At 47.9% G+C, this 15,244-nt stretch overlaps 5 protein-coding genes across 5 annotated transcripts; 2 read left to right on the top strand and 3 right to left on the bottom strand.

The window, feature by feature from the left end:
- Positions 1-37: 37 nt before the first annotated feature.
- Positions 38-1,389, bottom strand: EV420DRAFT_1269817 (P-loop containing nucleoside triphosphate hydrolase protein; the record flags this gene model as incomplete). Its single annotated transcript, XM_060467526.1, has 7 exons — positions 38-146; positions 197-257; positions 298-412; positions 468-602; positions 664-836; positions 934-1,218; positions 1,269-1,389. 7 exons carry the CDS (start codon positions 1,387-1,389, stop codon positions 38-40), a joined length of 999 nt encoding a protein of 332 aa, XP_060331090.1.
- An 80-nt stretch (positions 1,390-1,469) lies between these two features.
- EV420DRAFT_1540781 (uncharacterized protein) lies at positions 1,470-3,680 on the top strand. The gene is made up of 9 exons (XM_060473095.1): positions 1,470-1,681; positions 1,732-1,773; positions 1,827-1,908; positions 1,961-2,005; positions 2,066-2,161; positions 2,211-2,369; positions 2,425-2,471; positions 2,529-3,240; positions 3,292-3,680. Exons 1-9 carry the CDS (start codon positions 1,588-1,590, stop codon positions 3,395-3,397), a joined length of 1,383 nt encoding a protein of 460 aa, XP_060331089.1. The 5' UTR covers positions 1,470-1,587; the 3' UTR covers positions 3,398-3,680.
- Positions 3,681-11,408, bottom strand: EV420DRAFT_1540777 (uncharacterized protein). The gene is made up of 12 exons (XM_060473094.1): positions 10,290-11,408; positions 9,822-10,238; positions 9,398-9,766; positions 9,232-9,345; positions 8,798-9,178; positions 8,658-8,738; positions 8,520-8,608; positions 8,326-8,470; positions 8,027-8,278; positions 7,901-7,977; positions 6,439-7,844; positions 3,681-6,386 (listed from the first exon to the last, which is right to left on the bottom strand). Exons 1-12 carry the CDS (start codon positions 11,337-11,339, stop codon positions 3,871-3,873), a joined length of 6,897 nt encoding a protein of 2,298 aa, XP_060331088.1. The 5' UTR covers positions 11,340-11,408; the 3' UTR covers positions 3,681-3,870.
- Positions 11,409-11,765: 357 nt separating this feature from the next.
- EV420DRAFT_1479507 (60S ribosomal protein L8) lies at positions 11,766-12,809 on the top strand (the record flags this gene model as incomplete). Its single annotated transcript, XM_060469584.1, has 5 exons — positions 11,766-11,810; positions 11,848-11,968; positions 12,019-12,275; positions 12,331-12,623; positions 12,677-12,809. The coding sequence occupies 5 exons, from the start codon at positions 11,766-11,768 to the stop codon at positions 12,807-12,809; spliced, it is 849 nt and encodes a 282-aa protein (XP_060331087.1).
- Positions 12,810-13,124: 315 nt separating this feature from the next.
- Positions 13,125-14,614, bottom strand: EV420DRAFT_334569 (carbonic anhydrase). Its single transcript, XM_060481746.1, has 6 exons — positions 14,245-14,614; positions 14,060-14,189; positions 13,825-14,010; positions 13,699-13,769; positions 13,560-13,636; positions 13,125-13,510 (listed from the first exon to the last, which is right to left on the bottom strand). Exons 1-6 carry the CDS (start codon positions 14,438-14,440, stop codon positions 13,247-13,249), a joined length of 924 nt encoding a protein of 307 aa, XP_060331086.1. The 5' UTR covers positions 14,441-14,614; the 3' UTR covers positions 13,125-13,246.
- Positions 14,615-15,244: the final 630 nt, after the last annotated feature.

Below are 15,244 nucleotides of genomic sequence, written 5' to 3'. Positions count from 1 at the left end.
AATTGAATCGCCACCCTGCATTATTGAGTGGCTGGGGTTACATAAAGTCGGTTTGGAAATTTTTTACCATTGCATATGGTTCTTCGAGCACATGGTGCCCGTTGTCCTGGTGCACAGTCGTGGGCGAATACAACAGTCGCAGAGTCCTACTTGGGGATGTCTAAGATCAGGTGCCCGCCAAGGAGGAGGACCTTACCCTGACATTCGTGTCTTGCGTGATAATATGACGCGGTAAGACCTTCCAGGAGGTAAATACGCTCCTAGAAAAAGAGGTTTTGGACTTCTGAATCAAAACACATGATCTGGCTATACCTAGTTGTGGAACCATGATGCCCCTTGCTCCTGTGTCAAAGTTTCCCGCAGTTCCATCTGACTTCAGTAACTTCGTAGCCAACTGGGAAGTGGCGACGATCTTTGAACAGGTGATCAGGGCTTTTTACCGGAAGCGCTACAAACAATACTCTTACCGTTAAGTTATTGGTCGCGCAGGCCTTCGAGAAGGTCTCTTTGATACGGTTGAGAAGAGAGGTTCTCGCTTGCAGAGTCAACGTCGAAGATGTCTGAAATGGAAAGGAAATGGAGTTGACAACGAGCAAAGCCACCTGGGGTATGTATATGCGTCACGTCAAAATACTGCGTAACTGCGAAACAGGAATTGCCTACGTCTGCGTTTACTCGTAAATAGGACGAAAGGTTGTACATGAATTTCATGAGTTCAGAAAGCGTGTGCATCGGCATATAGGAAACTAACTCCAAGAAATTCGCCGGTATATCTGATATCTCTATTTGTACATGAGAAAGCAGAAAAAAAGGAAGAGAATAGACGAGACACCCGCCTTCGAGAGAGCTTCTTAGTTCTACCGCACTTGTCATGTTTTGGAGGTCTGGGTTTTGATGAGTCATACGAGCGCTTCCCAGTCCGTTCTAACCAACCAAGAAATAGAACGCGTTCCCCAGCTTTGACAAATGACGCAACTATTTTTACCGCCAGTATTTCTTTCGGGGTTCCGGGAGCACCAGATATCTCTAGAACAGAACTCCTTGAAACGCCCCCAGATAGAAGTCTATCTAGAGGAGCACACAAGGTAGATACCCTGGCCTTCGTTTCACTTCTAGACAAGTTGGCTGGTTGCATCGGGAGAGTAGATCCAAGTGAAATAAAGACATTTCTATGTGAAAATATCAGGGCTTGAGATGTTGGGAGAGGTATACCAAGCTCTAGCAGGTACCATGAGCACAGTAGAAAGGTGGAAGGTTGAGGAGCAAACCTTCTGATAAATCCTCAGGAGAGACTTCTTGTATATCCTGCAGGGTTTCATATCCAGCCTTCGTCAAGGATGATAGCGTTGAGGGAGGCAATGGCAGAGTCGAGAGCGAAACGGGTATCATGAGAGTTGGGAAGACGCGTTTGTGGCGTGAGAATATAACATTGACATCTTCGACGGCGACATCTGCGGCAAATGCCGTGACCTCTTGCTCCTGTACTCCCACCTTCTTGCTTATTCGCCGAACCCAAGCTCAGTTCACATATTCTCTATCACTTTCTTGATTTTTGCTACAGCGATCCCTCACCTCTTCTTGCTTAAAATGACTACGTATCCGCGCCCGCCAACCAAAGTTCAAAGTAACCGCGACAGCAAGACTACCTTCGGCGTCAGAGTAGAGAATATGCCCATGAATGGTACATTTCTCTCCTTGCATTCCTTTATATGACTTACAACTGTGTTCTAGTTAATCGCCAAGAAGTGATATCTTTGTTCAATACGCTGATAGGCGAGTCTCGATGATTAGGGAGAAGAGATTGGCTAAATATGATGACGTCTTAGGCGATGTTCGTAACTCTGCTGATGTCAAAGATGCCGCAGGACACCATCTTGATATCACGTTTTTCAATCGTGATGCTTGCAAGCGAGTGTCATTTGGTCTAACCCCTTATTGGTGTACTAACCTATGTGTACAGAAAGGCTCTGTGTATGTCAGGATATACCGTCTCAGGTACACCGCTGTATGTATAAGACGCATATATCGACCCTTATGGAGTCTGGAGTCCTGAATTGTACTATAGTTCTGTGATACCCATCGCAGATGATGGCAGTACGTCCAAACGTCTTGACGATCGCCGCAACCTATACGTCCTCGGTTTACCTTTTGATCTCACGAAGTAAGTATTTCTATCATTGTGGAAGAGTTCAGTATATCCATTTTCTCAGGGCCGAGCTAGCAACAATTTTCTCTCGGTACGGATCTGTTGCGCATTGCGTAATTCTTGCTACAGTGGATAATGCTTCTCGCCGACGCGGTTTCGTGGTAATGTCGAATCACGACCAAGCTAGGAATGCAATGCTCTCGCTCACCCGTAGTCAGATAAGGTAAGATTTCCCTGAACGTTCACTACCATCGTGTATATATGACTTCAATCTACAGAGGACACACCATTGATATTTCGTGGGCAATTGTACAACGTTCTCAAGGTATTCATTTCTCTTTAGCTCTTTCCACGCCGCAATAACGCTTGTGGGCCGACATAGGTTTTCTAGACGGCGGAGACAGAGCTATTCTGTTCGAATCCCATTGTCACAGTAATTCCCGTATGTCTTTGGAAGATGCCCAAGGAGACAGTCAGCCTTCGCTCTCCGATATCACACCGAATTCTTCCTTTGGATCAAATCTTTCAGACAGTGTTGCGTTCACCGTAACAACGCTACCAACGAATACTCTCCTGATCGGCGATCTTCCTGCTCTCTTGTTTTCTCAGCTTTGCGACTTGCATCCTTTGCTGGACCCCTTTGGAAAGATCAGTCAACTTGATATCATAGAGTCGCCATCAGTCTCAGGTACGATATCTGTCAGGGTGGAGTACTCGTCGATTACAAGCGCTCGAGAGGCCAAGGAAGCTCTTCAAGGCCAGTGCTATGCGAACTATCGCATTGATGTTCAATATGTGCAAATCGCGCCTAGTGTTCTTCCTCAACGATCACCCGCAAGGCAGTTTGATGTCGAAGAGCCCTATTCCGCTGCACCGACTGACGGATCCTTGACGCATTTCGCTCCTGCATTCGGACCATTCTGCTATCCTTCGAATACATCTTGCAACCATGGTTGCGCAGTCTACGGCAGCATAGAGTCGGTTCCTCGAATCTCTTCCTACCCTTACCATCAAGCTTTTGGATATTCACATCCTGTTCACTTTCACTCTTGCAACGCGAGGTCCAATTCCAGATCTAGTTCTGTTCTCTCTAAGTAAGTTTAGCCTTATCTCCTGTCTCTTGTCGCCGCTGATCTCACTTTTAGATGGGGAACTGACTCATTCCTAGGGACTCCTACCCGTCGCCGATACCCCCTACCTCATCAGATTCAAACGAATGCTTTCTCGCATTATGGACCCCTCTACAATTGATCAGCAAGATCTCCATGCGCTTTCGGACCTCACGATGATGATTGCTCTTTATGAACTACTCTGCTGTATTCTGCTCTGAACTCTTGATAACGGCGTTTCTATTCTCTGTGTCTGTCAATTGGGTATTTTTGTTGTTTCGCATGTGTAAGAGGGTTGATTTTCTTCATGACCATTGACTTTTGAGACGTCCTGTGGGTTTCATGGATATGATACTGGAAAGATGGGATATCATCGAATCCTTGATGTATAATCAATACGAAATGTCAAGAGTTTTATTAGGTACTCTTCAGAGCAATAGCCAATGCGTTTACAACTGAGCGCGTACGATATGTAGGTCGCGAGAAGCTGACGCCACTCCTGTTGACTGTAACGGTTTGAGAAACGTTGAACCAGTACGCAAATTGAAGATGGTAGAAGAACATACATCTAGAAGTCCTAATTCTTATACAAAATGAGTACGCCATACACTTAGACTAATGTCTCAAAGATTGATCTACATCAACTACAGTCGTCTCGCTTTCTGCTGTCTGTGATTCTTCAAATTCCTCGATGAGCTCCTGGGTCTCACGCACAACTTCCTGAAGTGCCTGTACCTGCGTCCACGTCGATGGGGATGTGTCCAGATCACTCGCTCCCCCAGGAAGAGGCAGTAGCATAGACTGATAACCCATATAGCTTTGCACGATTCGAATCCTACGATATGTCGCCTTGATGAGGGACAGTGATCTGACTTTGGTCGTTTTCGCTTGGGACTGGCCGGATTCTCGTGAGCTGACCGAGGTAGAGTGGCCCTGGTGTGTGAGTCCAAGATGGACGATGCGACGCGTGTCTTGGAATATCGGCGTAGACACGGGACTTGACGCGGATTGTTGATTGGAGTAAAGAGAGAAAAGGCTACTGTCTTGAATACTCAAGGATGTGGAAGGATAGATTCGTGGTGAAATCTCTGGCGATAGAAGACCTGAGCGCCGCCGAGGCTTTGAAAAAACTGAAGAAACTGGCCGAGACGTTTTCGACGAAGAAGAGGCGTTTTGAGATCTCAAGTCCTGATCCAATGCCAGAACCTTCTCTTGCACAAAAAGTCGCATCTGCAGGACCAGGGGTGTTCGATGAATGGAAAGCAACTCGAAGAGAGACCACAGACAATAGTCAACCATACGGGGACTAAAAAATGTCTGTTGAGGCAAAGAAGTTCGATGTAACGAAGGAGGGAAGTAGGACGACTGAGAGAACGTTGCATCGAACAAACCACTAGATCTTGGGGAGGGTGTAGGAGACGGAGACGGAGAATAATCTCGAGACAATGTCGCAAATTCCGCGTTTCCCTCTGACAGCATTGATCGTAAGAATGCCGCGATGCGCACCCACATGTCCGGGAGAGAGAATGCCAGATCTCTGTGAGCACGGACTATAATAATCTTCAAGACTTGCAATGCTGTAACAAAGGACCACAGTTGCTCCTTCTTTCTTCTCAGCGTAGGGGAGCGCTCTTGAGATTTTGAACGCTCCCGGGATGACCCTCCGTCTGCAAGGCGTCTTGTCTTCTGACAAGCCGACATAGTATATGACAAGAGTCGTACCCAAGCACGGGCGTGGACTTCTCGATGCCAAGGATCTAGACGTCCTCTATCCATATCAATTTCTGTCGCTGTCTGCATGGAAAGTGCAAAGGGTAGAATAACTCCTGCCAAGAAGTCATAGGTAGGCTTGTGCCTTTCTATCTCAGCCATGATATCCGCTCCCCATAAGCACACAGCGTGGCTCGCCAATTTGACTAATGATATCCGACAAGGAAGCGTGAACAGCAATTTCTCCGTCGCGGCTAATGCGCATGCCTTGAGACCTGCCGAGCATATCTGCGTAACAACCAATTGAGAAAAGGCCAGATCCTTAGCGTATTGCGGATTGGCGCAAAGGCGACCCGTGGTCTCAAATACTCCGGAGAAGTCGACGGTGAGCGAATATGAGCTGATGACAGGAGCCAAATCTTTCAGGAACGCAAGGAGCTCCTTGAGATCTCGAGGAGTATCTTGCTCAAAAGCTGATTTCATGTAATCTGCGAGGAACGACGAAATGGCGTTGCTGAGTTCATTCGTGGTCTCACGGAGGAGCAGTTTGACAAGTTCTAGGTTTCTGTGAGATGCTTGCATGGAGAGATGTCCGCCAGCTCCAGTAAACGCGACGACAAGGTACAGATACTGAAGACGCATCGACACAAAATCACTGGGAGTTTTGGATTTTTCATGCAACTGCTGATCTAGAATTTCATCCATCGCTACGTCTTGAGAATCCTCTTCCGCTAGACGGCTCGGGGCTTCAGTTTTGGTTTTAGACAATGCTCTGAGGAGCACCATACCCAACGCTTCGATTCCTTGTTGTAAGACACTCCTCGCCGAAGAGGACGCATGATACAGATGCGGAGTAAGGAATCGGAGGAATCGGAGGAATTGTTCAGAGCGTATAATGGTTAAATCATGCGCTATGACCGTAAGGAAAAGGCGAACGAAATTGTCCACCGGCATTCTTTTGGCTTCATATTCTTCGGGTATATCAATAGCGATTGGAGTTTTGCCCTGACCTCCACCAGGCCGCAAGGACGTCAAGAACGTTTGGGGCTTCTCTTCCGCGGTAAGAACAAGAAGAGCTTCTCGCTCTTGAAGTTTGTTAGAGTTATGGATCCCAGCAGCATCTTGAGTAGCCGGAGAGATCGGTTTTCTCAAAGACGAGAAGAGGGCATATACACCCTTAGCGATCCATTCTGCTTTGATGTCTGTTATGGCCATAACATGAGCCATTGCATCCATACTTTGGTATACAAAGGCCTCTCCGTGGTGTGCGAAGAATCTGTTAACGGCGTATTCAATTGCAAGTCTGATTCCTAGATGGGATTCAGCTTCGGTGTATACTTTTATGATTGCAGGTATGAAGAGGGTATATCCGCCCCGCGATATGAAAAGACGGTGAAACCGAGTGCTGGCCACCATGAATGCTATTGGTTACGCTTAGAAACGAATCGTGATGCTCAAACGAAGGATACTGACCAATTAACGCTTGGCTGACAATACCGATGTCACTGCCATGAGCTAGCAGAATCCGATTCAGGCCATCAACCAAAACCGCAAGTTCGCTCCTGTCGTTCAAGTGCCGGGACATGGACCGAAACACTTGTGCAACAAGTGGCAAGTAACTTCGAGAGATAAGTACTGAAATAGCCCTCGATTTATAGTTGCGTGATTGCGTCTTGCTGCTCCCGCTCCTCTTCCTTGGAACAAAATCTTTTAGTTCAAGTACTCGTGCCTCGTATGGATCATCCATAGAAGGGAGGACTAGTCTGGACATGCTCTTTCTGACCAGTTGAACATCCTGAGGATTTTGCTTGAGCAAGTCAAGAAAGAGAATGTTTTGAGAGATGCGAATCATGGTCACGGCAATAAGACGGGGAGAAATCTCTCCCGAATGATTCTTGGTTCCTCCTGCAGAGTCGGGGAACATGAAAGGGTTAGGGTTAGGAGGGAACCACAAGGCACCGGAAGGAACAAAATAAGCATCGATTTTGGCTCTTCGGAAGTCTCGCAACGATAAGTCACTGACTTGCGGAACCAACTTCGCGATTATAGGAATGATGTGAGCGTATTCAAATAGTGCTTCTTCCGTCATAGCGTTCTTCGCATTATGCTTCAGAAATCCGGCCAGATAATTGAAAACATGATGAGCCATGGAGGGGGGAAGATTCTGTTGTACGTGAAGCAGAGCACGAAGAGAGTCGACTGCAGCTAATACATTCTTTGAACCTTCCACAAGAAGATCCAAAACCGGTCTGGCCAACAATGCAGCATCGTTGCGCATCAGGTCAACAACGGCGCTGCGGGCACTGCATGCAATAATGAAGTCGTCATCGAACGCCATAGAGGCGAGAACAGGAAAAATACGGGTTAACGTTGGCACAAATACTGCCCTTCGTTTTACGCCATACATAGGACCACCAGAGCTCGAATTGCGCCGGAGAAGAGCGACTTCGTCAGATGCGTCTCCAAGGGTGGGTGACCCCTTCTGAGGAGAAGATGCTGGGCTGACGACAGGCGACGACGGGAAACTCTCCGTATTCGAAAAGTCCAAGCGGTCCAGTTGTTGAACCGGGAGTAGCGACATAGGTGTACGTATCCATTCCATCTGCTGATTGATGGGAGTGTCGTCTTCGACCCACCCTATCTCGGCCAAACGTTTCCTCATTTCCAAAGGAAGGTTGTCTTTTGTCTCCAGATAATCGTCATCTCGAACGTACTGGCTCGACCCCATGTCTGTTGCAATAAAAGGAAGTGGTCCCCGAGCCAATTTGAAAGGACGGTGCTGACGATCAGATACGACATGCTGTGATGCTATCTGGAAGCGCCAGTTTGACAACGTGCTCATGCGACGTACAGCCTTGAGCTTTGTACTGTGGTCCGCACTGTCGATACAGTTAACGAGATGTAACGGAGTATGGTATAGAGATTTTCATATTACCTAGTCAAATCTTTTTCTATCACGGATTGAAGATCGACAGAAGTTTTCTCGGCACATTGCATAATTAAGTAGCATGCCTGCACTCATGTTAAAAGAGACGACTAAGGTAATAAGTACTGTCCTTACCGACGCTAGGACGGAAGCTTCAGCTCCGTCTAAGTAATGCTGCCATACAATAGGCCCTATTCGTCGCAGATTTTCTGGTGTCAGCAGGAGAGATATGGTCACCAAAAGCTTCATTGCCCGGGAAACATAGCCTTTTGACAAGGACTTGATTAGTTTAGACTGCTGACTTAAAACAGTCAAAATTTCCGATCCGTTGTTGGCGCCGGGAGTAGCAGGGTCAAGTGCAAAGGATAACAACCTAGTGCTACGGCGCTAAATGATTATAAGCAGATGTTTTTCTAGAGGATCAGTCAAGCTACCTTATGGGAATGAACATCCTGTGCCATAACGAAAAGAGATTGAATAATGGTGACTGCATCGTTGACTTCGTCATTGAAAGCATCTTGCTCAGGGTCATTATGGTAAGCGGTGTACCATGAGATGATCTGAGGTAACCAAGGAGCACTTCAGGGATGTTTAGAAAAGAGTGGAATGTCAAATCCACTTGACATACCCTTTCATCGAACGTGTTAACAGTCTTATTTCTCGGAACAGAACGCAAAACAATAGTCGCTGAGACGGTGGCACCATGAATGTACGTTCCTATCTGCGACTCAATTATCAATTACGCGATACAAAAAGAGGTGCGAACCTTTGCCTGGAGCATCAGGGCCAAGCGTGCCTCTAGCTCAACAGCGAATTTGATCATCTCGAGTAGAGCAACTTCCGAAATCTATATATGCAAGGTATGAGACCGAAGTTCCATGATCGTCACAGAAAAGATCGACTGACCGAGCTGACCGAGGTATTCTCCTTCTCCCGCCTTATACCTTGTACCTTTCCTATTAGCTCAACCAGCAGCACAGACTGTCCGAGACGGGCATTTCCCCATGCACCCTCCTTTGCTTTTCCCTTGCCATTAGCATCACCGCTACCCCCAATGTCACTCATGACCGCGACAGATATCATCTCTGCATCACGGACCCAAAAGTCGGGAAGAAACCTTGATATTATTGTGATCGTACAGAGATGGTTGACAACAGCGACTTCTTTGACAGATGCCGCACAAAGAAAAAGGGGTTTATAGAAGATCTGAGGATAAGCCTGTGATAAGCCATTGAACAGAGTGGTGAGGGGAAGACAAGGAAGTGGCGGAGGATTATCAACTAAACGCTGTGGAGCGGAGGTCAAGGCGATGATGAAATTGAGCAACCGCCCTGACTCACGTCATACAATGGCGGTAGCATAAACGCTATTACTGGCTTCCGAACATCTTGCGGCAGTACTTCAGCCAACGAAGTTAAGATAATGATGACGGGCTGCCATTGCCCTTCAGAAATCTGGTGAATGCAGGTCAGCACACCTCATGCACACAATTCTAGTCCGTCTTACAACAAGCTTCAATCCCTCTTCGAAATTATCTTTCCAGCTACCCGCATCTCGATACCAACAACGTATGGCAGATATACACCAACGACCAACATCGTTCATATCTTCAGCCATTAACATAACCAAGGTACATTTTATAACATTACGTTTTGCCTCAAGGTTATTTGCTGAAAGCCGATCCAACTCTGGAATCACCCGTGTCTGTAGGAACTTGATTACATGTTGAGCGTCATTCGCTCGCCTGTTGCTTTCTGGGGACGTGGATTCTAGCAGTGAGCAGAATACGCGCGTGAACACGTTCAATTTGCGTGAATATATGGCTTCCAGGACAGGTGAAAGCGCCAAATCCCGGGGGGGTATGGGCCACTGTTCCTAGAGAATGCACATACATTAGACGCGATTAATGATAGTCGTAGTAGCTACCTGCCTCTAAGAAATTCACTAGTAGCCATCGCCTGTCAGCATCGGTTGAATTTTCCATGCACTTTCCGAGAGCTTCGAGGACGAGCGCGTCGCGAATGGTTTGTAAAGTGTCGCTGCTGACAAGGGACGCACTATATTCGCTTTCAATTGACGCTTTGTGCATTTTGCCGCACGACCCAGTACGGACTTGGTGTATGATTTGAGTCAACAGTTTGCCTTCTTCCGTATGCAGCTGCACCCAAGGAAGAAGAGAAAACAGGCCTTGACAAAGTCCCTGCAGAGTGGTAGGTGAGGTCGCAAGGGAAAAACTTTCCGGAGGAATAGTTAGGTGCCACAGCGATGTAAGGAGCCGTATGCGAATGGGAGCAGGGGGGATAAGGGCCGCCTTGATACACCACATGCTTCTTTCCACACCTGCAATCTTACAGTACAGTCAGCTGCAGAACAGAGATTTAGAGGGAAAAACACATGCCTCATCTAAAGGATTCCAGGTTTTCCGAATAATCTCAAATGCTTCAATGGCAAACCACCTTTCCTCATCAAGACGATTATTTTTCTCGAGGGTGAGAAATGGGATTAGCAGTGTGGATAGGACAAAATTCTCAAGCGGAAGCTGTGGTGCCGGCTCCCTACCGTCGGGGGTCGGCGTTGAGTGAAGTAATAATACGTGATAAAGCTGCTTCAGGGATGCCGTACTCTGAGGGGAGGAAGATAAAGATTGCATAGACTGGCGACGCATGTCGTGCTTCTTGTTAGACTGGCTCATAGACATGGAGGGTGCATGCATATTGAGGGAGGTGCTGGACATGAAGGGGAGGTAGGGCGTCCCATGTTGCTCGATTCTCACTGCGGAGGATGGTTCATCATGTCTGGCCAGCCAGCATACCTTCTGTAGCTCGTAGGAGAATTTGCGATTGTCATCCACGATAACTTCTCTGGCATGTTCAACGACCTGCTTGAATCCTAGTCTCTGAACAAATCGGGATGCCTTGGGAGTGGGCGCACGGGAAACATTCTGCGAAGAGGAGGACGAGGAAGATGTCACATGTGAAGATGAGGTTCTCGAAGCGCCGGAGGAAGCTGCAGATGGGGGTAAAACGTGCTGGCGAATACGGTCCCACCGCGCTGCTCCTGGAGATGGAAGAGTGCCGTTGTCAGAGCTAGCGGACGCCTTTGCCAGTAGTGACGGGCCAGTCCGAATTTCGAGCTTGGGCTTTGCTGGTTTGGGACTTTCAGAGCGAGGTAACGGCACGTCGTCAAATAGATTCTCTGGGGTACTGAGGGGTGACTCAACCATACCCTGCCTCATCCACCCTTCGTGCTCCTCCAACGGCACTTCATCCAGCTGGGACATTGGGGAGAACTTGGATTGCCCCCCCGCATAGTGCCTTCGAGTATCATCATCAGAGAGAGAAACATCAGACGAAGACCGACGAGACGACGATGTTTTGGTTGAGTCGGTAGAAAACAGCCTTCGGGGTCCGCGTACGCGTCGCCTCTCTTCATGTTCCTTCGATGACATGGTGTGATGGTGAGTTAGCACTCGTCCGTAGCTGCGTTCGAGAGCACAGACATCAATGTCAAGTCGAAGAGGTTTGTAATTATTTAAATAATTTTGGAAGTCCCTAATTTCCTCGGCCCGCTCAGCCCGTTCGCTTAGTCATACACAAATATATCTTTTGGAGGGCAGGGCGTAGCTCATCCTCCATCCTCAAGCTCTACCGTCAAGGCCTCAAGATTACCGTTAAAAATGGTAAGAATCAACTTTTCGACCTTCGAAGCTCTGGCGTTGGTGCAAACATGGCCCTTTTTGCTGGAGGAATGAGATGGATGGCAAGTTTTTCACCTGGATGACGTTCGCAGGCATGCTCAATTTTTGACTCACAGCTGACTCTGCATACATGCATTCTAATCGCCGAGCTGATGCAATGAAGCGATACGCTGGGCCATGTACTGTGAAGTGCACGGCGCTAGAGCTCCGAGGCGCAAGAGAGTCAACCGTTCACTGACTGCCTCGTCTCGATGACCAGCCCAAAGCCCCAAAATCAGGATCCGCCAAGAAGCCCGCTGCCGCTCCCTTTGGCGCTAGCAAGGCGACCAAGGCAAAAAAGAACCCTCTGTTCGAGGCTAAGCCTAAAAACTTCGGTATTGGTACGTCGTCCCTTTGGAAGGGTCTTATTCATCTCTGACTATTGGTACAGGACAAGACATCCAGCATCAGACAGACCTCACGCGTTTCGTCAAGTGGCCCGAATATGTCCGTCTTCAGCGTCAGAAGGTCATCCTGAACCAGCGCCTCAAGGTCCCTCCCGCTATCGCTCAATTCTCTCACACCTTGGACAAGAACACGGCGACGCAGTTATTCAAGCTCTTGAACAAATACCGCCCAGAGTCAACCGCGGAGAAAAAAGCGCGCCTGCAGGCCACTGCCGCTGCTACTGCTGAGGGAAAGAAGGAGGTATGCGTTGATCGGTTTAGTTATGCTCATTTCCTTACATGTTTCATTCTTGCAGGAGACCAAGAAGCCTCTTTTCGTCAAGTACGGTCTTAACCACATCGTCGCTCTGATCGAGGCCAAGAAAGCTTCTCTCGTTGTCATCGCTCACGATGTTGACCCCATCGAGCTTGTGGTCTTCCTCCCTGCCCTCTGCCGCAAGATGGGTGTTCCCTACGTCATCGTTAAGGGCAAGGCCCGTCTTGGTACCGTCGTACACAAGAAGACCGCTGCCGTTGTTGCCTTGCAGGAAGTCAAGAGTGAGGACCAGCGCGAGCTTGCTACCCTCATCAGCGCTGCCAAGGCTAACTTGTGAGTTCGGTCATATTCTCTATGAAATACCCGTCACTGATAATATTATTTAGCTCTGATAAGTATGAGGAGCAGCGCCGACAGTGGGGTGGTGGACTTCGTGGCAACAAGTCGACTCAAATGTTGCGCAAGCGGGCAAAGGCAGCTGGACAGAATGTTACCACTGCTTCGCTTAACAAGCTGTAAGCATATTAATTTACGTGTCCGTCCTATACGTGTCATCTCTACGTACCATGATATGTTCGCAAGTGATATCTATGATATGTATGCATTTATGCTTTCCACTGCGGCAGATAATGAAAGGTATAAGCGCAGTCCGTGACCATCATTAATGCTCTCGACTGTAATTCTACGCTACAGAACTGCAATTAGAATTACGTTAACTTTAGGGACAGTAATTCGGAAGCTTACGTGAAATGGAGTCTAATGGAGTCCGCTATTGCCAGAACACAAGGATCAAGTAAAGGTATTGCTAATAGGGTCGAGGCCGAGTCGGTTCCTTTCGCAATTTATATGAAGCAAGCCCCCCATATACACTGAGATTTCAGTAGCCTTCGAGTTCCGGTAAGGTGTCACTGGAACGGCCTACAACAGTGTTCTATCTCCAGTATGTAGACCATTCACTAGAATAAGTCCCTTTTTGCCTTGCACAATTTCTGGCAAACAAGTAACGGGTCTTCAGACGTATTTTCCAAAGGTTCCACCGCCCCATTACTAACTGCAGCGAAGGGAACTGAGGGGATCTCGGCACCTGGGGGTCCGACACTGATACCTAGGTTCTGTATTTCGCCATTGGCAATGTCATACACCAATCCATGAATGAATACATGGACAAGCGTCTCTCCTGCCTCATTGACACCGCCGCTTTGAGCAAGGGCGGCGAAGTGCTATGAGTTCATCAGGGACACAGCTAGTCGAGATGGCGAGACAACGTACATCTTGGATGACGGTGGATGATGCGATAGCCTGGACACTAACCTTGATGTTCTCTTCGACAAGAGCACGAAAACCAGCTGCAGAAACAAAAAAAATTAAGTACGGAGGGATATCGAGGAGAATGAAGGCCAACACCTGCCTTCTTTTGGCTCCGGTTCTTCGACCACTTTAAGGGCAGCGTTCTTCTCTCGAAGTGAAACGATTTCCGCTCTATCGGATTGGTTCAAAATCCACTAATGTCACGATGAGTAAGGATAGGACATACCTCGTTGAATTCTGATACAATGCTCGGATGGGGGCAATCCAATTTTGCACAGCAGTATTCGCTACATCGAGTGGTTCTTCTGGTGGAGTGGCGATTGCAGCGGCGACTCCGCCGCATCCGTAGTGACCCATCACAATGATGTGCTGAACACGAAGCTCGGAGACGGCATAAGCTACAGCTGATTGCCTGCGAAACTGTTAATCCCAAAACGTGTCATCAACTTGTGTCACCGTACGCATTCACATCCTCAGCCACAAACTGATTCGCGATGTTGCGTTCCGTGAAAAGCGTGCCTGGATTGGCGTTGAAGATGGTACCTTCGCTCACACGGCTATCCGAGCATCCGATGAACATGAACTCTGGTTCTATCGATTATACGTTTTAATCGGTGATTGATTAATCAGATACGCGCCAGCTTACCTTGTCCGTTCTCAGTAAGGTGGGCCAACAGTGTGGGATTCTCGGTCTGCATCTTTGTCTTGAACTGCTGGTTACCCTGGAACAAAACTCCAAGCTCCGGCGTGTCGACGTGCCGTCGATATAGATGGGCGAAATGGGCGTTCACAACCAAAACTGGTGCTACAATGAGCCAAAGAAGAAACCCGATGCCCTGCATGGCGTTCGTGAAGATTGAAAGGAATAGAAAAAATGAAGAAGGACCAGGCCAGCTAGTGAGTGAAACAACAATGGTAGAGCCAGGGAACCAAAAGAACGGCGGAAAAAGGCAAAGAAGGAGGGCCAGCCGAAAAAGATAAAAAAGAGCAAAGGATGAAGGAGTCCGCAAAGGCAATGTAAGCAGTAGTTTTATATTGACGAAAAATGTCGATGCGGCATCTATCTTTCTGCCAAGTAGAGAGACATTCTTGGCATCGTTGAAACGTCCTTGGCGGTTATGCCGCCGTTTCCAGGTCTAGAAAATATGTTGATCGCAGAAGAATATGTACACCGTCGGTGCCGACATTAACTCAACAGTGGGTGGCCAGACTATGGTCAACGTCGTTCGGAGGGTCGCGTAGGTGGGCACTAGACATGGAACGAGCTAGTTGACGAGCCCCATGCCAGATATTCTTCCGGTAGTTATAAACGACATCTGATATGAGTGGTTCACGTGCCACAGGGTGGCGAATGTCCCGCATGAGGCGCAGAAAGTAACATGGAGATGGGCGATGTCGATGATTGACCAGGGAAATGTTCTATTAAGTCTCATTACTATGGGCACCCGCGTAAAGAAAGGAGCCCACCTTCCACGGTTGCTGAAACGCTGCTGGGAAATCATTAGTATCCGAGCCATATCTGATGGTTGCCCATGTTTTGCTTGACTGCGATAGACTACGGATATGTCGGACACAAGCGACGTGAAGAGATGGTCCTAAAATGAACAGCTGATTGGACATTATATTGAGCCAAAATTGTTATTGCA

Source organism: Desarmillaria tabescens (genome assembly GCF_030435595.1).
Source record: "Desarmillaria tabescens strain CCBAS 213 chromosome Unknown EV420scaffold_16, whole genome shotgun sequence".
NCBI lineage: Eukaryota > Fungi > Basidiomycota > Agaricomycetes > Agaricales > Physalacriaceae > Desarmillaria > Desarmillaria tabescens.
Note: the sequence above shows the minus strand (reverse complement) of the source record. Positions and strands in the feature narration are given on the sequence as shown.